The following is a 23,246-nucleotide window of genomic DNA, read 5'->3' as shown; positions in this document are numbered from 1 at the left end:
TCCATAGAAAACAGGAGCAATGAAAGTCTGAGCATGTCACAGGAAGCAAAACCATCCCAAATACTGCAGCAAAATGGTTGGGTATCCCCACAAACCTGTGCAACAACAGCCAACCTGGTAACTAAGACCCTTTTTCTTGCAGTGCAAAATGACAGTCTGGGATGTGTTTTAGTACAGCTTGCCTGCAAAATGAACTTGCAAGAATACAGGGAGTTTAAAATCATCCATAATTACATTGAGGGAGTGAAATGAGTGATTCCGCCACACAGACATTGCTTCATCTTCTGAATATGCTTAATTGGATACTTCAGCCTTCTGAAGACTTTTATAATCCAAATTAGGCTGCAAAATAAAAAAGCACTCCCCCAGAGTAAGCAAAGAAGACAATGCCAGAAGCCACCCCTAGAAGCAAACACACAGCATGTGAAGACTTAATCATTCTCATGTCCTCTTTCCGTACTAACCAATGCTTACACGGCTTTTAAGATTGTATTTTCTTTTTTCAAAGCAGAGGAAAGAAGAAATGAAGATGAGATTTTATTATTAGACAGTTGATCTACTATGTGGAAATTAAATCTGGTTCTAACTTCCTAACAAACAACGGGTAGCACCAGCATAAGAATCTGCTTTTCTCTTCTTGGGAAAATCCCAAACTACATTTCCCAGGGGATCCTGACCAGCGGCTCTGGCTATACAGAGTGTCATAGGAGGAAGCATGCTTTTTTTTTGCTGAAATTAGCAGAAAGCGTATAGAGGATTTAGCCCTTGTGTCTCGCCAAGCTAACCCAAACACCTTTAATGTAGAGAAAGAAAACTGGCAAGAGACTGTCCTGATATACAACTTAGTTATTCTGCTATGTTGAAAATAGTTTTAAATCGGCAACACAACTACCATTAGAAAGTCATTTTACATGAACTGCAGCTAATTTCCAGCATGTGCCCAGTGTAAGCCATTAATACCCAGAGGTATTAAGAGGCTCAACCATTGATGCATAGAAGATGAATCAGGACAACTCCAAAAAGCTGTTCCATTCTTCAGTTGTTAAAGACACACATTCCAAAGCAATGTCTAAGTATCTGCTCACCCATAGCTGAGCACCTTTGGCTCATCAGGGTGTGACCTGTTTTATACCTCCCTACCAAAGGTTAGTTTAGACAAAGAGGATTAAGCACCCCTTGCTCCCAATTAAAATAATTGTGACACCAAGTCAAGGAGTTCAAGGAGGAAAGGAATTCCAATTCTGCCCTTATTTCAGCATTTTCTGTAATACCATATAAACAACCAAAACAGATTTCCAGCAAACCTGAGTCAAATCCACTGTGAATCAAAGATGCCCTTAAACTTAATTTGTTGGATTTTGAGCAAAAAGGCTGTGTCACACAATCCACAAAGTGTGATCGGGGCGCTAAGATGGGGAACGCACTCTTCCACTGAAAAGCCATGCAGCTCTCTGGGCAGGCCCTTTGACAGAAGCTGCTCTTACCTCGAACGTAAAGGTTAGCCGGGGCGGAGTAGCGGGTTCCCGCACTGTTGGTCGCAACACATTCGTATTTGCCTTGGTCCGACTCCTCGCTGTTCTCTATTTGCAGGGCTCCTGTGCACAAACGAGACGACACAAACGATTCAGGTTATGGCATATCTGGTGACTGAACGGACAGCCTCAGAAGACGAAGGCCATGCCCCACACTTTTAAAGTATCTTCCTGGATAAATGTATTGTGCTGTTGCTCCCTGGACCCACAGGGTACCAGCATGCAGCCACAAGCCACAGCCGTTATGCTGGTAGAAGCTTGTGAAGTTGATTATTATTATTTTTTTAATGCACAGGGAACCAGTTACTGATGCATTTCCAACCGCCCCAACCACTTACATTCATTGCTTCAATAAAGGGAAAAAACATACACATACACACATATTAATTACAGCTTTGTATGGGACTCCTGTCTTATAAAAGGACCTTTAATAAGCCTTTAATCAAAACAGCCGAGCACAAAGCCCACTAACTGCAGCTGTTTGTTTCTTATCTGATATACATAAAGCCTGGCAAACGCTGAACAAATTGCGACCTTCCTGCAGAGAGAATGGCAGAGCCCCATCTCTCCCACCTCACCATCCCTCCTTCCAACAGACACTCCCTTTTCAGAAAACACTTTGCCTTTTGTCAGCTTTCTCCATGTCAGTGATCTCCTTGTTCTTTCAGATTTGATTACAAGTGATGTAAATGGTCAGAAATTCAGTCTGAGACATGAAAGACGTACACAAACGCAATACACACATTTTGCCGCGTGGAGCTCCTGTGAAAGCCACCCTCCCTTGCTCATGGCAGCACCTGCTCCTCCAGCCTCGGCGCCAGGAACGTTTGCTCAGCACTGACATCGGGTTCCTCCGGACATGATCACACCAAAATCATACCATACATGATCACACCATACCCAAAGTGCCAGATGCACCAGGGGCACGCTGAAATAACTGCAATGATCACCAGAGCACACAGGGGAGCATTTTACATAGGGAGTGCCTATGATGGGCAACTGAGCTGATCTAATGTGGCTTTCTCTCATCTGCTGGCCTGTCCCAACTGTGTCCAGCGCTGGTTGGCCGGGAAGGTTGGTCTTTCATCCAACCGCTTCTTGCCCAGCACAGAAGACTGTAAAACTGGTCACATCTAAACACCACTAACTAGGCCCCATATGGAGACTGAAAGATGGAAGTGAAGAAAAAGAAAGAGGTAGGATGCACACGACAGCAACCTGGCACTGCAGGAGCAAACCAGCCATTGGCCAGACACTGAAGTGGCGCTTGCTCAGCCTGCTTCCCCCAGGCAACACAGGAATAATTTTTGAAGCACCTCCAAGTGCTCAGTTTCTGCTGGTTAGGATTGCTTGTAAGAAGGGAACTCTGCTCACAGACCATGTGCTGAACTAAAAGAAAACATTAACCCCTCTGCTTGTAAGGATTTGAACTCATTTCTGCCTGCCACGGTTCAAAACGACCACGGAGTGCGGCACTAAGAATAGCTGCTGAAATTCCCCTCTCCTTTCTTGCTGGTTCAAGCTGTACAGGTCAAATTCAGTTTTTCATATCATCAGAACAGAAGGAAAACTAATGTGAATCAACCACTGCCACCTACATTATTTAGAAGGACAAATTGAGACTGTAGAGTAAGTCTATATGTCATGGGGAAAAATGAACTCCACCAGGTTCTGCCATTTAACAAAAGAGATGTACAGAGCCCTCCCTGTTGTTGCATTAGCGCTGGAAAGGAGGCTTCAGTTAGACAGAGAAAGCTTGTGTGCAGAAGTCTCTCCACCTACTAACAAAAGCAGCTGCCAGCTTTCTCTAGCCACGGCGCTCTCTGTACACCCACAGCCCAAAGCCTACAGAGCACCGCTGCTTAATTCAGGGAGAACGTCGAATTTCTGCATGCTGTCCATGAAAAACATCTTCAAGCCGACAGCAGCATGACAGGCAGTGGAGCAGGAGGAAGCTTCCCAGCACTGACAAGCTACAGAGAATCAGAGAATCTAGGAAAGGAAAAGACCTATTAGGTTATCTCATGCCTCCCTGGGGGCCAGGGCAGGATTATTCCCTGTTGTAAATGTACTTGTGTTCTGTCCAATCCCATTTTAAATGTGCCAAGTGATAGGTCTTTCACCACTCCCTCCAGGAATTTATGCCCCAGCCTGGTTATGCTCTCTGTCAGGAAGATTTTCCTGGAACTCGCCGTGTATTATCCCCTTCTTTATTTCTGCTCATTACTCTGTGGGCACGTGTTTGCAGCTGAGTTAATTCTGTGCGCTCGCATTAGGCTTGTCTGGCACGAGCAGTTGGCTGCAAAACCCTCCCAAGTTGCAGGGCCCTCTGCAGCGCTGCACTCCCTCAGGTGCACGTCGCCAGGACTTTGTGGGCTCGTGCTGCTGCATAAGCGCCTGCTCTATGACTTCTCCTCCCCTTCTGCTCCCTGTGAAACAGGGCCAGCTTCAGGGGACAGGCAGTGGTGTCTGCCTAGGAAAGAGTTAGCAGGTAACTCCCAGGTAAGATCCCTAGATAATTCTGCAGTGAAGACATACCTTTTACTGTACCACTTTTAGCCATTTAATACATGACACTGATGTTTACACCCTTTACACATATGCCATCTTGGGATCGCCATGCCTCTTAAATGTCAGTTAGTCAAACTATTCATTATCTCTTTTCCCCAATCCAGTGCTGGGGAGGGAAGGGAACAACAAAAGAGGATGAAGAAAATGAAGGCAGAGGGGAGCTGCAGATTATACATTACTATTGCCTGCCAGTTCTGCAGCCGAAGCGGACGCAGATTGGTTATGGGAATCATACTACAAACATGAAACATATGTCAGCAACTGTCTACAAACTGTTCAGAGACTTTTGGTAAGTGATTCTAGTTTTGTTTAGGTTGGCATGACTGTTCAGACTGTGGCACGTCAGGAGCAAGAGGGAACCCAGAAAGCAGAAGGAGGTTAAAGCAAACCCTTCAGCTGAACTGGAAAGAGAAAATAATTCATACAGAGCCCTCAGTATAGCTCACAGCTAGCAGAAAGCAGAAGCATCATGGCACACTGACAGCAGTTCGAAGGACTACAGAGGTTGTTTTCTCAAAGGATGGCCTCCTACAACTAAGCGATGGGCAAAAGAAGGTATAGAGTATCTGAAAGATTCTGATATTTATCAACAAAGTTAGGAAATTGAGACATAAGTGGGATCAGAAAGCTAGAGACCAAAAAAAAGAAAAAAACAAAAAAAACCCCCATCTGAGCCTTGGGAAAAACTCCCAGACTGCAAAGTGTTCCAGACCCTTGCAGCTTGGCCATCCCAGAGAAGGGCAGTAGTCTCACCTCTAGGAGAATTCCAGTCTAGGCTGGATTGGACATTAGGACCCACATGAAAGGTAGAACCAACTCCTGAGCAGCTCCTATCTTTGAAGTTCACACAAGCTGTATCTGAAGACCCTCAGAAGTGTGGCGAATTCTTTGCTTTGACAAGAGCAGAGACCTGGGAGTGCGGAGACCTGATTTCTATTCCTAGCTCTGCCAATGGCTCATTTTATATTCTGCTGTCTCTCTGCAAATCAGGGGTAAGAAGGCTGATTTACTTTCATACTGTACATTGGGATTTATGTTGTGAAAGCTGCTGAGTAAGGTCTTGATCACACAGGATATTACAGCAGACTTATCTGGACTCCTCAAGTGCTTCTGTGCCAAGTGCCTTCTTCTCGTTTGCATGGCTGAGTCCTGTCATGCAATCGGGTAACGCTCATCTCTCGCAGACGAACAAGGACCATCTACCATGAGGACGCGCATACGTGTATTGGGAGAAGAAGTGAATAGCTTGTACGGGAGCTCCTGTTCGGGTTCTGCTGCAGTATGCACACATTAAAGCAAAACCTCTTCCTGTGGAGCACGACCTGACTGCTGCTGCCGCCAGAGCAGCCTGAACTGCACCAGGGCTTCAGCAGAAGAGCGGGCAGCCATGCCTTGCCACGCTGTGATGACATGTGGATCTCGCTCACAGATCGGATCTGCTCCTGATAATGTGCTTCGGCATATCAGAGAGCTGCAAGCTCCTGAGAAAAAAACCTGGCTGCTCTCCAGTACCAGGGAGAAGAGTGACAAGGCAGAGCTTTCAGGAGCTGAGGGCAGAAACATGTCCTGCTGATTGACAAGCATCCCTTGTAGGTACTCTGGGCTGGTATCTCCTTTCCCTCCTCGCCTAGATTTTTCTTTTGCTCTTTAAACTTGGGCACTGACAACAGCCCTGTTAGCAGCTCTCCAAGATACTTATCTATTCAAATATACTTGTCTCGGGCAAAATCATTAGTTGCAGTGACAGTGTTTAAATGAAGCATTTAGAAAGTGCACTGCACAGAGCATGGGGAAGGTAGATCCTGGTAAGGGCTCCCCCCCGGCAGGCCTGTGGGGAGGGCTTGGTTCTGCTGTGCCCCAGAGGCCTCGTCACTCACTGCTTTAGGTGACAAATCAAATACAAAAAGCTCTGAGCTACAAACTGATCTCTCCAAAATCCTGCTCCATAGCTCATCAGGAGAAGAGAGCACAAGCACCCACAAAGCATGACATGGGAGCCAAACTGGACAGCTCTTGGGGCTCCTCTGCCACCCCTGTTCAACGTGGAGCTCAGTCCCTGGCAGCAGGAGCAGCTCCATTTCCCTAGCAGGGCTATTCATAGCTTCAGCCAAATTAGACACGGACTAAAGTGCTCCTGTAAGTACCCGAGTGTCAGAGGACCCAGGCTGCTGTCACGACACTGATCTAAGGAAAGGACTTGCAATGCAAATATGAATGAACCCAGCTACTTGACCAGGGCCCTTTCTCTCAGGCAGCTGAAAATAGGTATATTTTCCCCATCCTGCATGCTAGAGCATGTGGCTACCCCTAAATCCCCTCCACCTCTCTCCTCCTGCCTACCACATCAACAACCTCTGCAGAAATACCACCTGACTCTTCCTGCAGCAGTATTCTTAGTCACCCCTTCAGCTAGTGCTCAGATGTGGATCCCAATCCCCCTTTTGCTAAAAATTCACTCCCAGAAAAGGGAGAATCCTTCTAATAAAATCTGGGGATCTGTGGAGCAGGGGTCAGAGCCAAGGCAGCCCCAGACAAGGACTGTGAAGTGTGACCATGGTGGAGAAAGGGACAACACGAGCGCCCGGACAACGGGAAGGCTGGAGTTTGACACCTTGGTGGCGGCCCAAGATAACCAACACCTGTTATGGGACCTGTGACAAATGTAAAGACACCAAAACCACTTAAGAGTCACTAATAACAAAAACAGCATTTCCCATATTCACTAGGTTTTTGCAATCCACAACAGCGGCACCTCCCAGCTGTTACAAAGGAACGCACCTAGCCTCCACTAGCCATCAGCAGCGCCAATTATGCAAACAAGATAACTACAAATATATTTTCATTGTTAGTGTTCATTATGTTCATTATGCCTGTGAGCCTGGTGACTGGCATACAAGGGGCCTGTTCTGGATGACAGCGTGGCTGAGAAATCACTCCCGTGTGCACCAGAGACAGCAGCTGATAGCACCGGCCTTCAGCAGCTGAGCCGGACTCGGGCAGAGAGGGAGGAGAACAGATGATGCACTCAGGGGCTCTAGGTCTCCTGCAAGATGGCAGCTTGAGGATGCTCTGATCTCTCACCAGCAGGCACTGGAAATCTCAGGGGATTCTGTGTCAGAAGCAAGCTACAGCACTGTCAAACGCACAGTAATGCCTCTGCACGTGCTTCTAAAGGGACATGAGTCGATCTGAATCCAGATGGTAAAAAAACATGGCATTACAAACATTCCTAGGCACTACCCCACCCAACCTTCCCCTGACACTGTCTGCTCCCGCAATACATCTTGTTTCCAAATTGTTTTCTTTTCTCTTTTTTTGTGACTGAAAAAGCTGAAGAAACAGAAAAAATCCTACTCTATACAAAGTGCAATCAAATGTACAAACACTCAGAAAAAAGACAGCAAAGACATTCTTTTAGCTCCCTCTAATCTCTTTGAATAGCTTTACGCTCCAGCTTGCAGGATAGCGTAGAAGTACCGGAGCTATATTTAAACCAGTTTGCTCGGTACTGGAAAGGGTTTAGCTGCAGCTATACAGAAGTCAATGCGGGTGTTTACCTGTCTTCTCAGACAGACAGCTTCTGACACCCAAGTGAGCTGATCTAACATTAATTCAGACAGACCTCTGCTACGCTGACGTCTGCGGGGAAGAAATACTCTTATGTATAGGAACCTCAGATACTTCCTGTGGTGACAGAAAAGTAACAAATAAATCTGACTGGAGAGGGATAATGCCCAAGATGATGATATTGCTTACTCCTAACGTGCATCTGGTACAACGCCTGTCCGATCCAGCACCCACCTGAAACACGGCTGTGCTCTGCTGTCTCTTACAGCCTGGGGCAGGCAAAAGCAGCTGGGTTTCACTAAAGGTTGAGCTAGTGCAATTCCAGCAAAATGGAAATGAACATCTTATTTTCTGCTTTGAAAATAAGAATAGAGAGTAACTTGCTCAAACATGGAGCTGCTGATATGATCTGCTGGTCATCCCAGGCAGCTGGCTATTGCCTAATGTGATGGGTACTCGCCAGCTCCACGTCTTTCTGACGAACAAACAGAGACTTCAAGATTAAATTATTATCCTAAATTATTACCCAGGGCAGCCCCTGTGGGGTAAAGAGTTAAGCTAAACCCTGAGATCCTGAATTATAGATGGGATCTTCTCCCCTTTCAGAGAAGCCAGAGGTTTCTTGGACCAAATATGTGAGGATAAAATCAAACTAGGTGGTTAGTCAGATAAATCTCATCCTGTTTGGTAAGGGCTGCATAGCAGAATTTTACTTAGATTATCCTCTTGCTAATCACGCATCATTTCCTGCAAGCGGGTTTTCCACCGGGCCTGCACAAAGTCCTTGGCTAAGAGCTGAACTTCCCAACCCCGCCCCATACACCCATCTCCTATCAACACAGTGACAGTGGCAATTAAATCAGAACAAAACCACCCCTCTCCCCAAACATTATTACCAAAAGGGACCATTAAGAGTCATTAGTTCACCCTTCCTTTCAGACAAACCAACAGTTTCCAAAGCATCCAACTTACCTTCCTGAGGAACAAGAGTGCAGCTGGGTATAGAACATGGCAGAACAGTCACTTCCACATGGACATAACCTCACCGTTACACAAGTACTTTCATCTAATCTGTCATTATCTTTAGAAATGCAATGACCTCCGTTTTAAATAAAAGGCATTAGGCTGACAGAAATCCTCTGGGAGAAGCCAGAGAGCAGCACATGGCTTCTGTTTGCTCTCACAAAAATGTCATCTCTGACATTCAAACAGGACACATATATTTTAAATAATGTCAAGAACATTCTTAAAATACCTCATCAGGACTCAAAAGGGGGTGGGGAGTGGGGTGCGGGGAACTTATGTTTTATGAGATGGATGGTTCTTTCCACAGAGATGTGTTCGGTTCCCAAGCAGGACGTATGGAGCATCCACGCGGTTCTGGTGCTGAGTCACTAATGTCATCAGCCGCGGAGGGAGGGAGCGCGCGCGGCTGTGTGGGGCGGCCTCGGCGAGGCAGCGCGTGCCGAGCGCAATGCTGGGAGCTCCGAGCACTCGGCTAGTTAGCATTCAATCTGTCATTTCATTTTAGGATTTGCAATAGAAATAGAAGATGAAGAAATAGTTTAAGGAGCTTGTAACATCACAGCTGTCAATCTCTGCGTGTTGCAAAGGGAGGAATGACAGATATGTAAGCCCATTCATATCAAAATAAGGTTTGCAGTCTTTCTCCCTGACCCAGATTTGCTACAGAGGCAACTTAATGCAAATACGCATCAAACGGCAATTCACATTTGCTCTAAAATCACTTAGCGGGAGCTGAAAACATTAACCCCCAGCAACAGAACCAGTTCCAAAGAGTCAGATTATCAACTTCCAGCAGTGATTCAGTGAAAAGGGGGAGGGAAGGGGAGAAGGGGGAAAACTGGACAAATGAGATTGTGTCAATTTGTAGGTGGTGTTCATTTTCTATCAGGAAATCCAGGGGTCAGTCAACAGGGGTAACCACAATCACAAGAGAAGTCAGAAGGGCCTTACCAGGTAACACTGATTAACATACTAAAGTTAATCTAAAGGGACGACTTTGAGTGTTTAGGCTAGAAAAACAACACTCCATTTGGAAAGTCATTACTGGTGCATACAGGCTGCGAGAAACTAGCCCGAGACTGTGCACACTGGGCTGCCAAACTGTAGGTGGGTTTAATTAATGAAGGCTTAAAGCAGCCAGATGCGTTTCTGATTCATTTACTCAAAACAAATCTTTATGCTACAAAGCAACACCAGCCTGTCCGGCGCGGGAAGCGGGGTCCTTGCGTCTAGAGGCAGCAGTTCTCTGCTCTGCCGCCACATTAGAGGGTTTGTGCACTTGAAAGGCAAACACGAAGCACTCGAACGAAGGCGCTGCTTATCCCAGAGCCAGATTTGCTCAAGTTTTCAGGAATTCATTTCCTTCTGATTAGAGTTTCGTACCTGTTAGCAGCAGGAGAGAAGAGTTTGGCTGTTCTCTTGTGAAAATGTTACCTCCTTAAGCTTACACTAAAGCAATCCATCTAACCCTCCCTGGACACAGAGCCCCCAGGGCCACCACTGCGCGGGAAGCTCAGACACTCGCAGGAGCTGCAGGAGAACCCAACCCTTCCGCGGCGCAGGCCGGGCACCGTTGTCCAGTTTGCAAACTTTCCGTTGAGTAACCCCCTTTCAACAGTGCAAAATCGCAATGGATGAGTCTACAAGAAGTCACGCTAAAAATCAACCAAAATAAACACACTGGCGGGATAGTGCAGATGAGCGAGAGCGCTGGCAGAGTTAGGGCTGAGAGTAAAAGCTGGAGATGAGAAACACCGGAGAAGGGACAAGGCAGACAGGAGATGGAGTGACGTGACAACTGGAGGCACATTTCAGCATTCTTACCTCTGATCGGTGTACCACCTGGTGAGGTAATTTGAATGCAAATAAGATTAGAGAGAAGCATTAGTACAAAGAGGAAAGGAAGAAAATCATAACTAAAAAGCAGAAAGTTTTTTTTTTTTAAGCTAGAATTTGTATCAGCGCAACAGGAATAAATAAAAAGAAACTGATGTGCAATAAAAGTCAGAGTGACACTCTCAGGAGGTTAGTAAAGCTCATCGCTTCCTGGAGGGCAGCACCCAGCCCTGTAGCGGCCACCAATGCCACCACCCTCACGACCGAGGGCCGGACTAAGCTGTGGAGGTGGCGTTGCTGGCTGCCCTCACCCACTTGCATTCACCCCCATTGCTGTTGCAAGCAGTTGAGATGGAGGACACGCTAGGGAGATGGTGCAGGGCCCTTTCATTCCTTACGGGAGGAGGAGGAGAGTGCGTGTGGCCGGGGGGCTGTGTGACCGTGGGTGTGCGGGGCAGGAGGGGTGGAAAGCGCATGGTTGCGGGCACCAGGTGCGTTTTTGCTTTGAGGTTAGAATGACCAGTGGGACAAAATCTGCTTGCTTAAAGAAGTTAAACTAAGGGGAGAGCATAACAAATCAGTTTTGAGCCATTCTCCACATTCGCGTAAACCTTGCATCAGGTTCCCTCCGGCAAAGGAATTGGTGTCATGCAGAATTAACTTTACATACAGAAAATATTTCCAAACCAAGTAGTTTCTGCTAATGTAACAATGGCACACTAGCCAGACTTCTGTCATTCCTGCCTAATTTGGATGTTAGTTGGGAGAAACCAGGCCCTACCCTCTTTATAAGGCACTGGAGATAATTTTACATGCCATAATGAAGAGTATCTTATAAGGAGGGCTTCTCTGGGAATGAGATTCAGTTATCCTGTTGCAACAGTCTATACAGGTTCGTTTTATGAGGTCAATGTGTTTAGCAAGTGGAGGTCAGTGGTCCTCAGGTCAGCGTACAATCAGTAATCATGCACGATTCAAGGGGAGATGCTCCAGCTGGACAAATTGGCAGGGAACCCTTCTCATCCCCACTTTTGTCCCCTTGGTCTTATTTTGCACATATGAAGGCTGTTAGTACAAGGGAGAGATTCATGCATATTGAATCTGTAGGCAGTTCATGGTATGTGTTGGTCTTATGCAGATTTGTAGGATCTGAATACCAAGCACTTACCAAAGAAAACTGAGGAGTTTAAACAGACAGAAAAACAGGGTTAAACAGGACACAGTGTGTCAAATCATGTTCATTGTATTAATAAATACCAGTATGCATACAAAAGTGTCGTGTATCTCAGATTTACAGCTCAATCCATTATCCACAACAATGATCACCCAATGGGAAAGAAAGACAGAAAAGAATTTCTGTAAATACAAAGAAGGCATATTTTAAGCACATTTAACTTGCCTCTTAAAAAAGTAATTACAATATTTATACTTATTCTCTCACTTTCCTGAGTACCCTTCCTTTAGGCAGAGTCCTTTCTCTGAGCAGGAGCAGCAATTCAAACTACTCATTTTAGAATTTCTTCTGCCAAGATGACACTACCCCACTTTAACTTTATGTCTGGTTATATGTTCTGATGTTTTCCATCCACAGATGACTGAAGCATCAGGTGAGTTCCTGCAGTCACTGAAGTTGTGGGTAATCTCTCTCTTGCTTTAATAAATCTGCTGCTTATTTATCTATCTCAGTAACTACTGATACCCTTGACAGAACAGTTACACCCAGATACTTGCATGGAATAGCATGGCCACAGAAAACAGGGTTATTTCTCTTTGCCTGTTTGGAAAGTTTGCCAAGTGATATTTTTGTTCTGTTTGGTCTAGGGCCTCCCCCTGCCCCTTTTCACGATTCTCAGAGTTAAGAAAAGCATCACCACAGTGTGTCACTTCCCATGGGAACAGCGCAGTGACTTCAAGCACAAGCCCAAGGGGCAGAAAACAGGACTTCCTTCTCTCTCATCTGGCTGAAATAGGGTTTCTTGTTCTGCCTTAGCACTGAAAAGATATGCAGCACATCTTTAAGTCTACTCCCTGTAGAAGCTAAGCCCTTTCTTTAATGCGCAATTGTCTACATAGCGCTCTAGGTCTAACTGCATACTTCAAACAGATTCCCTAAAATGTAAGTGTGACCAGCTCATTTTTTCCTGCATTAAATCCCAATCCTCCTGGCCTCCAAATGTAAGCCAGCCCTTGTGGGAGCAGCACCGAGGCTCACTGTATTTAGCACAGTGTTTGTTCTGGGTCTCTCTCACCCTTGCAAAATCAGGACATTCATTCTTCACTCCGAGGAAACCATTACAGAGAGGGCACAAGGCTTTCCTGTGGGACCCCAAACTCCCTCATCCTGACAGCAGGAACACAGGTTCCTGTTCTCCCCCCACACCATATGACAACGCACCTCTGGTTGACATCCTCTCAGGTGTCCCTACAAAGGGACCGAATCACAGCACATAAGCCACAAAGTGCCAACACAGGAAAGGCCACTGAGTGACAGAGGCGGCATCGCTTGAATAGTTACTGAGGCCAACTTGTGTCCTGTGATCGCCAGGCCTCTTTATACAAAGGACACCCCAACAGCAAACTTCAAAACCAACTATTTCTGCAGCTTGAAGGGTTTGAAACACTCCTAAGGGAGGAGAGTTTATTTCACCTCTGTGATGACCAACACCGAGTAACACCCTAGACAGTCACTTCAGCAGGAAGGGATGCAGATCCTGACATCCTCTCTGGGCACTCCAAGTGAGCAGCCAGGCAAGGTGAAACACAGGGTGATATGCTGGAAAACACTGCAGGATTGTTTGCATCAGTATTTCCCGCTGTGGAGGAGAGGATCTGTTAAAGGGGCTTCACTCTGCTGATACAAACTCATCCCGGACCTATCAACATAGCAGTTTCTTATAGGAACCTAAACCACCAAAAAAACCCCCCAAAGCAACATAAAACAGGGAAACCAAGGTTCTTGCTGGCCACAACAGAGCACTAGAGCAATGCAGCACTGAACCCCAGAGAACTTGGTCAGTGCTTTCACCTACTTCCTAAGGGAGTTTTAGGGAAACTATTCTCAGAAGTGAGAGTAGTACATGAGAGACTGGCTATTTGCCACCAATTGCAACTGGGGAGGGGACTGTGTGCATCCCATTATTGCTCTGTGTGCCTCACACAACCAGACCCCAATGGACAGGACACGTTCTTCTAGGGTATAAAACTTCAACTGTTCATCTGCTGGCCACAATATTGCTTCGGCCTCTTGCTGAGTCAGTCCCTTCCTGAGAGAGCACCCATCCTTGTGCGGGTTTCCTAATCCCTCTGGATAATACTGCCCTGATTCAGATTCTTTTGGGCTGTTCATACCCACATCTTTCTAGGTGGATGTCCATCTGATGTCTGCACTTGAAGTTTTATCTTGTCAGGAGCTGAGTGACTTCTGCTGGGTACTGAGTGCTGGCTGTTATCAGTAAAGCAGAACATGTCAGTCACCTGTTGTGCTGTCCCTCTGAGCCAGCGACTGCCTCTTTTTGCTAATTTGCACTGTTTACGTTGGACATTTCTGTTGCTTCCACATGAGTAGTACTTCTAGCTATCAAGACCAGAATGAAAAATGCTTGGCTAGTAACTCTGAGGGCATAAATGCAGCAAGATGATGCGGTAAGCAGCCTCCCACTGCTTTTTTGTTAAGAGGTACCTACACTTTTCCAGAGAGTGACTGAAGTCACCTGCAGAGCCCTCTCTGATACTTTATTTGCAATTAATTGCCTGAAAGTCACACTGAGGTCTTGGGCATGCCTCCATAACGCAGTTAATTCATGGTGATTAAAAAAGGATGATACTTGTTACACCAAGTTCTTTAACAGATAGAAGATGACAAGGCTCCCTGAATTTTCCATTTCCTTACATGGCAAGGATATCTGTATGTTAACATTCAGGATACTTCCTTACTCTAATTTGACATTGTGTTCATAAGCTTTCTGAAGAGCAAGGTGGAAGAGTGATTCTTCAAATATGGAACTCACTGGAAGAATTCAAGAGCTTTGAGAGTATGAATATCACCAGATTTGCTTTGAAGTCTTGGGAGCTCAAGATCCAAGATTCTTTCTGAAGAGTTCTGAAGCATCAGCACAACCTGATCTATACTGGGAAAAATTCCTCCACATCATCGTCTAATTTTAAAACATGTTTGGAGGTGTAGCACTGACCCAAGTCCTTGCTGCCAGAACTCATATATGCATCACCTGCAATACTACAGTCTCCAGACAGTTTTAAAATCAATTCAGCCAAACAGGTTTTAAAATGAGCTGCCATCCTGGGGAGGTTTCCCAGCCCAGAGCTGGCCTCAGATTCTGTGTCACTGACCTAGCAGCAATGACTGAAGCTGCACCCCCTGAGTGAGAACAGGGAGATGTCCTAACCCCTGGGGTTTGCAGAAAAGCATCCTCTCCGCAAGAGGTGGGAAGTCCTAGCAAGATGAGCAATGGAAAATTTTACTACAACCAGCCTGAGTCAGAGACCTTGTCTCGATCTGTGATAATGAAGGGGAAAAAACTGTATTTATTTGTCTTCTCATCTTCAGAGCAATCAGCCCAGCACCTACTGGCAAAACTATCCAAGAGCTGGGCTTACAAAAGAATTAAGCATTATTCTTGGGGAAGGACTTACGTATTGGGGGAAGGGGAAAAAAGCCCCCTAAATGTAAAAAGTTGCGCTAACTATCAGAAAGTTTAATCAGAAAAATGCATAAACACACATGTAGGTGTAATTAGCAACTGAGGGACAGGCAGGACATAGGACACATTGGTAAACTGGAGCTTTGTTGCTGGCGAAGATACTAATACCCTGGGGTTAAAATGGCTTAAGACAGCACAAACTCTTCAGTACATTGACTGAAGATGAACAGACCTCTGGAAACTGCTGTTCAGAGCCCACTTGGGCACACGATCTGACGGCATGCTAGTTCAAAGACCTGCTTGAAGCCTCCAGAGCACTGCCAGCCCACATAGCTGTGAGTGTGAGAGGAGAGCATCTTCCCCAGGCATGTGTTTTCTTTACCTCTAGCTATTTATATTGCACTAGGAGGCTGAAGAAATGAAATCACCCCTCAACATCCCATCTAAGTTGGGTTGGATTCCAAAGCTGCTTTGACCTTTATGATCTATATTTAGTAAATCTGAATACTAATATATTAGGTACCGGGTGAAGGTTGGACATCCTATACATGCAGTATCGGGCTGACATTACGTTGTAACTATTTTAAGTATATTACATCTGTCTAGTTTTATTGGGTTTTAATTAAATGAAATTAAACGAGCGTATATTTAAATTGAGACAATATAAACTGACATTCATGCAGATACGCCAGACTGGCGGTAAGATACAATCTTAATGGAGCAGAGACTTCGCAAACTATTACACTCTCCCATATAATGAGGTGTCTATTTAAATATGCTTTTCTTTGAGAAACAACTCTGCCCCACTATGGTGTAGTACTAGAGAGTTCAATTAGCACCTTGCAAAACGGATCAGAGACTGCCCAACCTACCGCAGTGCTCGCACAGGATGACTGCGGCTGGGTAAGTGGGACCCAGGCACTCCAGGGGAGAGGCCCTTCTTTACACCAACTAGAAATACAGGGAAAAGCCACGAAAGCTAGCAGAGGTCGAAGCTCTGGCCCACGAGAAGTGGCAAACTTCTTGTTCCCCATTCTTGCAAGGGTGGGACAGAGCCTTGGTGAATCTTGGCTTGATATTATCCAGTCCCTAAAAGGAAAACTTCAATCATATCTGGAAGTCTCTTGTGTTGAACTGTGGAAACCTCCCTTACTACATTAGAGAGCTAATCAATTTCTTTCGCGAGTCTGCGGATGTGCGCTGCTCATTGATTTCTAAAAGGTTCCCTTGACACCTCCCTTGGTAATTACTGTGTCTTCAGCAAGCAGCCAGCTCTAGAGCTGGAATCCCAGGTGAAATATTCAATTGAGATGTTGCTCAAGAACGGCAAATAGGAAACAAAATTTGGACACAGTGACAGGGTTTACTGGCTTGTTTTTAAGCTTTCTATCTCACCAAACCTGTGAAGCAGCCGGCAGAGAGGCAGCCAAGTGCCTGCAAAAAGGTTGGAGAACGCATAGCAAGTGCATCAGGAGCTGCCTTGCTGCTCATTTATGGTAATTTCTGATGCTGATTTAGTCAGCTATGAAGCGAAATACATCCATGTGCACTTTCCTGTCACTGCTTCCTAAAGCTTCTCAGAATAATTAACAAGTGTGATATTTTCTTTCAGCATAAACAGATCAAGATTAAACCATGTTGTGGGGGAGATAAGCTAAAGGTCACTGGGAAATTTCATAAGCTATGAACACATTAGTATAATTAGTGCTCCGTGGTACATCAAGGTGGGATCAGGAGTGTCAGGCTGGCTTCTATTTCTGATGAGAGTGATGTCTCATTACCTACTCCCCCAAGTCAAAGGCTGCTTCTTATCAGCCAAGCATCATCAGACTTGTGTAGAGGGCACCTGCTACGGAGAAATGTATTAAACGTTCACCTTGCTAGGAGGAACATGGTATTGTCCTGGCAGCAAACCTCATGACAAATGCCTTTTGAGAGCCCAGAGATGCAGCACGGCCAGGCAAGGCAGTCTGCCTCTTATTTAAGCACAAGACCTCTCTAGACAGTAGCTGTTCCAGCTTCGTTCTCTTCTGCACTTTCTGTAGGATACAGAGGGCTTTTTTTCTCCAGACTAAAGCTGCTGTGTAGCGTTGCTCTGCATTGTTAAACAGCCTCTGCAATTCACACTGGGGAGCTCCACTTTTATTCATCAATGAATAAAGCAATGTTTTATTTGCCTTAATTCTCTAGCGGACCTTACAGTCCCGGGAGACTGAACAGCGCAGCAGAAAAACAAGACTTCCTTGCAAAAATGTGCGCATTCCTAGCCACTGACAGGAATTAACAGCCTGTCTCTCAAAAACTTGTACTCGGTTTATCAAACAATAAAAAAAGAAAGTGTGCCTTCAAAACTGTGTCCACGTCCCTTTGAAATCCACAGAACTGCTGCTTCTTGTTTTTTTTCTATTCTTGTCCTGTCACATAGCAAAAATGATAAAGATCTCAACAGAAAGCAGTGTTGTCTTGCAGAGTCTACGTAAGGAGTGAAGTAGTACATGACCACTGATTGTAAAACCTCAACCACTGTTTCATCACAACGATTTGCACTGTGCAATTAAAAGCATTTGAGGCCTGGTGAGTTGGTATTGAAATGTCTGAGCCTACCAAGGATTTGGGGCAAAATCAAGACGGTCTATCGAAGAAGGAATCCAGGTGATGCTCCAAAAGGCATGTCCACGCTAATCCCTCCTTCTAACAAGCCACGATATCATGCCAGAGTGGATCAGCTCCAAAAACTGTTTTTATATTGTAAAAGAAACAAGCTCAAATCAAATTGACATTTGGGTTTAGAATTGCATTTCAGCATCACAGAGCGAAAAAAATTGTGGCAACTAAAGGGAAGAGGGGGAGAAGTGAGGAGGCAGGGAAGCCTTACTTGCTTTGCTACCTTACCCGAGCGGAGCTGCTTTATTCGCCCATTGCTAGTTGCAGTATCAACAGGCAGGAAGTCCTTAAACCAGGAGATTTCAGGATCAGGGTTACCGCTGGCGGCACAGAGCATCGTGGCTGTGCGGGCCTTTTCTACCACCTTGAGCTGCGGGCCCATATCAATGGTGGGGAAGCCAGCTGGGAGGTGGTCTTCTGCAACAGGAAAACAACACACAAGGTTAAAGAGACATGTTCTGGCACAGTGATGGGATACAGTCGTGACAGCAGTGCCGCGGTACAACATCTGTGCCTCTGCTGGAGAACAGCAGCCTGGCTTCCCTACTGAGAAGGTTTTCAAGCCCTTAAAGCACATTAGACTCTATAATGAGCATTCATTATACCAATAGAAGCTTCCACTAAATTTAACTCCGTTTAAATCAATTGCCTTGGGAAATGTCCATAATTTTCATTGATACGGAAGCTCCATCTATTGTTGTTAACAATTCAGCAAAAGCAGGTATTTGCCTTTTTGCGGGAGGACTGAGTTGAAGATAACAGACAAACACAAAGCCAAATAGTTTGAGGCATCTTGAAAAACAACACCTAAACAATAAAAACCCTTAGAACGGTCCAGAGAGGCCCATTTTCTCTTTTTGACTAGGAACATTTTGTCACACTGGTAGGATACACTGTAGATCTCCTCCTCATGTCCCCAGATTTGATTCAGAATGCTTTTAGAAACTAATGAATGTAAAGCTAATGAGCCACACTCTGCTCATGCACAGCCTCGCCAGCCTGTGCCGTGGCAAGCTCCTGGTGCATTTTCTGGGCGGCGGAGAGCAACTGAGGTGTGTGACAAATGGCCAGTGCACTCTCCGGCATGTCTTACTGAAATACTGGAAAATGAAGAACCTCCGTAACTGCTAAAGCCATTCATAGAGCAGGCAGAAAAATAGTTAATTGGGTTTGCTGCTGCAGAGCACGCTCAGGTAGGCTGGGTTGAATACATTAGGCAGCCTTCACTGATAAGCCAAGGCATGCTCCAGCATCGTCATTCAATAGCAGCTGCAGAACAGAGCTCATTTACTCATTCTGTGGCAAGATGTACTGTACTCTGCTAAGCCTGAACTGCAATGAAAAGGACATGCTTTCACAGAAGAGGAGAGTTCGAAGAACACTGAGAAGCTTTTAAAGCACCACAAACTCAATTATTTTCAGTACGTTTCTTTCTTTTTTTCCGTGTTTTAAGGGAACTTGAGCAAACTCCTTCTCTGGCAAATCAAGCTCTGCAAGGCTCCCACAGCTCACAGCAATGTTTAAACGAACAAGGCCTCAGCATCTTCCAAAGTCCCAGAGGAGCCTGAACTGTGGCAGTCTGGTTTGGGCTGTTATCACTGCATATCTGGATCCCCGCCCCCTCGCTCCCAGCAGGAAGGTACTAGCAATAGGCCACATCAGGTGTCTTCTCTACCCCTGCACTGCGAAACCTGCTGCACAGTCCTGGCTTCTGGAGACTAATCTTAGATATGCTTTCCTAAGATCTCAGGAGAATTCCCAAGACCCTTCACTTGTTTGCACATCAAGATGCTGCAGCACAAGGCAACATCTGCTGTAAACACAACAATGCCCTGGAATCCTGTTTTTCTGTTGAGATGAGAGCGGCTATGAGGCATCCAAGGTTCTCTACAGGAAAACAGGTTCCTGATGCTTATTAAGAGCACTGGCCATCTTTTGTCTCCTAGATGGGCCTGCCTAGAAACTGCTCTTGTCATCAGCAAATGTAAAAGGATTTTTTTTTTTATGAAAGGTACCACTGAAAACTAGTTCTTTTTTAATTTGCTCTCCATTGATTTTCAAAGACAAAAGGTACATAGAGCTTAACTGGAAAGACACCAGAGCCAGTATTCGATAACAAGCAACAGAAGCACTCAATACTCAGCAACTGCAATGGATACTCCTAGCTGGCTGAAAGGAAACAAAAGGATACACACAAAAGTACAGCCCAGTATAGACTGAACGGCAAAGGAAGAAACACGTGAAAAGTGGTGAACAACGACATTCCCTTGGATCGAGTCCATGTTTGCCTGAAGTGCAGCACCTTGCTCTTTCTGATATGGAAGCAGATGTTCAACCTCTGAAGTGATTTAACCTAATCACCGTGCTTAATATTTACACTCTTCCCTGGTTTGTTCAAGAGTTTACACAGAATGGGCTAAGCTAAGTACTACCTAGTTAGCTTGATCTGAAGTCTGTGTGGAGGCTTAGCACATACCTAAAAGCAAATCTAAACCCAGCACTTGTGCAAGAAATCTCTTGCCATCTGCAGTGATCCTTTGTCCACAGAAATGAGAGAGAGGATTAGAAAATCCTTCATGTGTGGCTGATCCACAGGTATGCCACTGGCCTGCTGCTCCGGAGTTAACTCTTAAAGCGAAATTAGCAGTTTGCAAGGAGACACAGGCCAGCACAAATTATATGATCTAACCATCGGGTGCAACAGGAAAACACTGATGACAAAGACCAGGGAACGCAGATGCCTCTGCCATGCTGGAAATCCTAAATGAAACATTTTCGAGACTCCAAGAAGTCCTACAGCACCACTGCTAGGCTGCGTGCCCCCGGCAAGCCCAGCCTCGCTGCTGAGCATGGGCAGGAGGGTTGCAACACCCGGGCTGGTGGCGTGCGCGCCTGCCCCGGGACGCTGCCTGACCCTCGGCGCTGCTGGACCTGCACCCAGGACAACACAGGTACAGGCAGGCAGGCGTGAAAGGCTCGTGCGGCGCACAGTTTTTTCTTTCTTAACCACACACAAACCCCAAAGCTACAGTGGGAAATGACAGTAATAGAGAAGCTGCGCTTCCAGCGCCGCCAGAGCTACGGCCGGCTCCCTGGGCTGGTGCTGGTGCCTGGGACATGCCGGTTTCTGCAGCGCACAGTGCACGTGCCAGGAGGTTTAACTCCTGCCCTGCTTGCAGAGCGCCTAGCTGCTACGGCCGCACCGCTGCCAAACTGGAGCAAGCAGCCTGGCGTGCGGCTCCTACAGAGACACACGGGCGGCTAGGATTTGCGTGACCCCACATCAATCAAGCGCAGCGGCAACGCAGGCCTGCAGGAGCCGAGGTGTGCTCCTGGGAGCCTGCGGCCCCAGGTCGCATTGCTGCGTGATGACATGCCGAGGGGACTCTGAAAGCTGGTCCCTTCTCTGACAGCCCCTCAGACACCCCCTGGCTGGGGCTTACTTCCGGGGCCCTTGCTGGCCCGTGCCTACAGCATCTGGGGCTCGAATTCGAGGGGAGCGCTTTCTCCGGAGGGACAGAGAGGAGGATGGTCCCAGGGCTTCAGGTGCAGGGACCTCCAGCAAGAGGTCGAGAAACCCTGAGCCAGCAGGGAGCAGAGCCCTGCCCCAGTTCATGCCTGCCCCGCCAGCAACGTTCCCCGGAGACGGGGTGCCGCTCCAAGTGCACCTTGGTGCTGCAGCCTTCCCCGGGACACTCAGGGGAGTCTCTGCACTCCGGTGCTACAGGTAACCACAGGAGTTCAGAGTTGCTCTTGCCTTGCCTTCCCCTCTGGCAAAAGTCTAATCTGGGGCTAATTACGAGGTTCAGTCATGCCTCGGCTCCTTTCAGCCCTCACTAACTTGTCTACACACGGTGCTCTTCAGTAATAGCTATCCTGCTATTCATGCCAATACACGGATACTCTTATTCCAGAAAATGAGGTTGTCAGCACATGGTTTTATTCAGGAACAGCTACTATGTTTTAATACAGACTAAAACAGGCTAATCACTTACTTTCAAGTGGAGACCCTCTAAAACAGTTCTTTCTGGGTTTCAGATACTTTCAGATGGGGTACATTTCAGGTAGATGTTAGGTCAGAGTAAGCAAAATGTAGGCACCACCAGGAGTTTGATGGGCATTGCGAGCTCTGATTTTCTCCTCGGACTACAGATGCAGAAGCCAGAAGGAGAGAGAGGAAAGGAGAGGGAGAAGAGAGAAGCAGGCAGAAAGGGAAAGGAGACAGGGATAAAGAAAAAAATTTTTTCAATTACAAACTGAAACTTGGAAAAGCCAAGAACAGGCTGAGGTCTTGCTAGTAACAGTCACCAAGGAGCCAGGAACGTCCCTCTGGCATCCAGCATGACAGCATGTGCAGAAGATATCTCATGCTCACTTGACAGCCTGCTTTGCTAATCTCCTTCCTGAGGTGACAGAAATCTAACCCCCCTTCTCTTCTAGCATTCTTGTGCACCACAGATTTCCCATCTTTAAGGGCAAAGCTAAGGTAAAAAGCCTTTCCTATAGCCCCGCACTGGAGCTGAGACCCCCTTTACTGCAGCAATTATGTAGCTCATTCACCAGCTCATCAGAAAACTACCTTTCTTGAGGCTGCTACCGTGAGACGTACCCCTTGGGGCATCCTTATTCTTACCACTCAAAATACCAACTAAAATGAGGGTAAGGCACAATTGCAACTTATCTTTCATATGACGCATGGACCAACTCCAGCGTGGACCATAGATGGCTTCCAGCTACCTACAGAAAAAGGCTGCAGAAGAGCCCACGGTGAGCACAGCTGTTGATGGTTGAATCCTGCAGGACTTCCCCCCCAGGATTTTGCCCCAAACCTGTGGTCTCTCGCAGAGCACAAAGATTGGACAGGTTGAATCTCAAGTTTCTACTTGTGCAAACCCAGTACGGCACTCATGGGTTTTGCAGCCAGGTAGCTGTGTTTTGCAGGTCATCATGACTTGGCACCTGCAAAAGCTTCTCCCTTTCACTGTGAATTTCCTTTGCATCAACATAATTCTCAGAAACAGTATTTTAGAAATGATAGTGAAAACTGTAAACATTTTTATGGGCATTGTTTGTCATATTCTTCTTCCTATAAAAGCCAGACCTGCTTAGTATCATGAGTACAACTGTTCAGACTGCCAAGGGAGAGAAAAAATGATACCCAATGTAATTTGGAAATAGCAAAAAGTAGCTTTTCTATACATTACAGTTATAGCTGTAAGGTTAACTCTCTTACAATCAATCAGAGTCACTGCCCCACAGGAAGGGGTGTTCTCAGCTCACTTCCAGTGAGATACTGGGCCTCATCCCCACACAAGGCTGGAAATAACTTATCTAGCCCACTGGCTTCTGCCAGTGTGTCAGCTTAGTAACTTGCAGCCCAACATTAATTTTA

At 46.2% G+C, this 23,246-nt stretch overlaps 1 protein-coding gene across 5 annotated transcripts in view; it reads right to left on the bottom strand.

The window, feature by feature from the left end:
- Window positions 1-23,246, bottom strand: part of PTPRF (protein tyrosine phosphatase receptor type F) — a 394,663-nt gene that overhangs the window by 91,754 nt on the left and 279,663 nt on the right. For all 5 annotated transcript variants that reach the window (XM_064516086.1, XM_064516084.1, XM_064516088.1 and 2 more), the window contains 2 exons: window positions 18,083-18,271; window positions 1,485-1,595 (listed from right to left, as the gene is read on the bottom strand). In XM_064516086.1, the coding sequence (XP_064372156.1) occupies window positions 1,485-1,595; window positions 18,083-18,271 (300 nt within the window). The remainder of the gene's footprint in view (window positions 1-1,484; window positions 1,596-18,082; window positions 18,272-23,246) is intronic.

This window comes from Dromaius novaehollandiae, chromosome 8 (assembly GCF_036370855.1).
Source record: "Dromaius novaehollandiae isolate bDroNov1 chromosome 8, bDroNov1.hap1, whole genome shotgun sequence".
NCBI classification, from domain to species: Eukaryota; Metazoa; Chordata; class Aves; order Casuariiformes; family Dromaiidae; genus Dromaius; species Dromaius novaehollandiae.
This window is presented reverse-complemented; position numbering and strand designations above follow the sequence as displayed.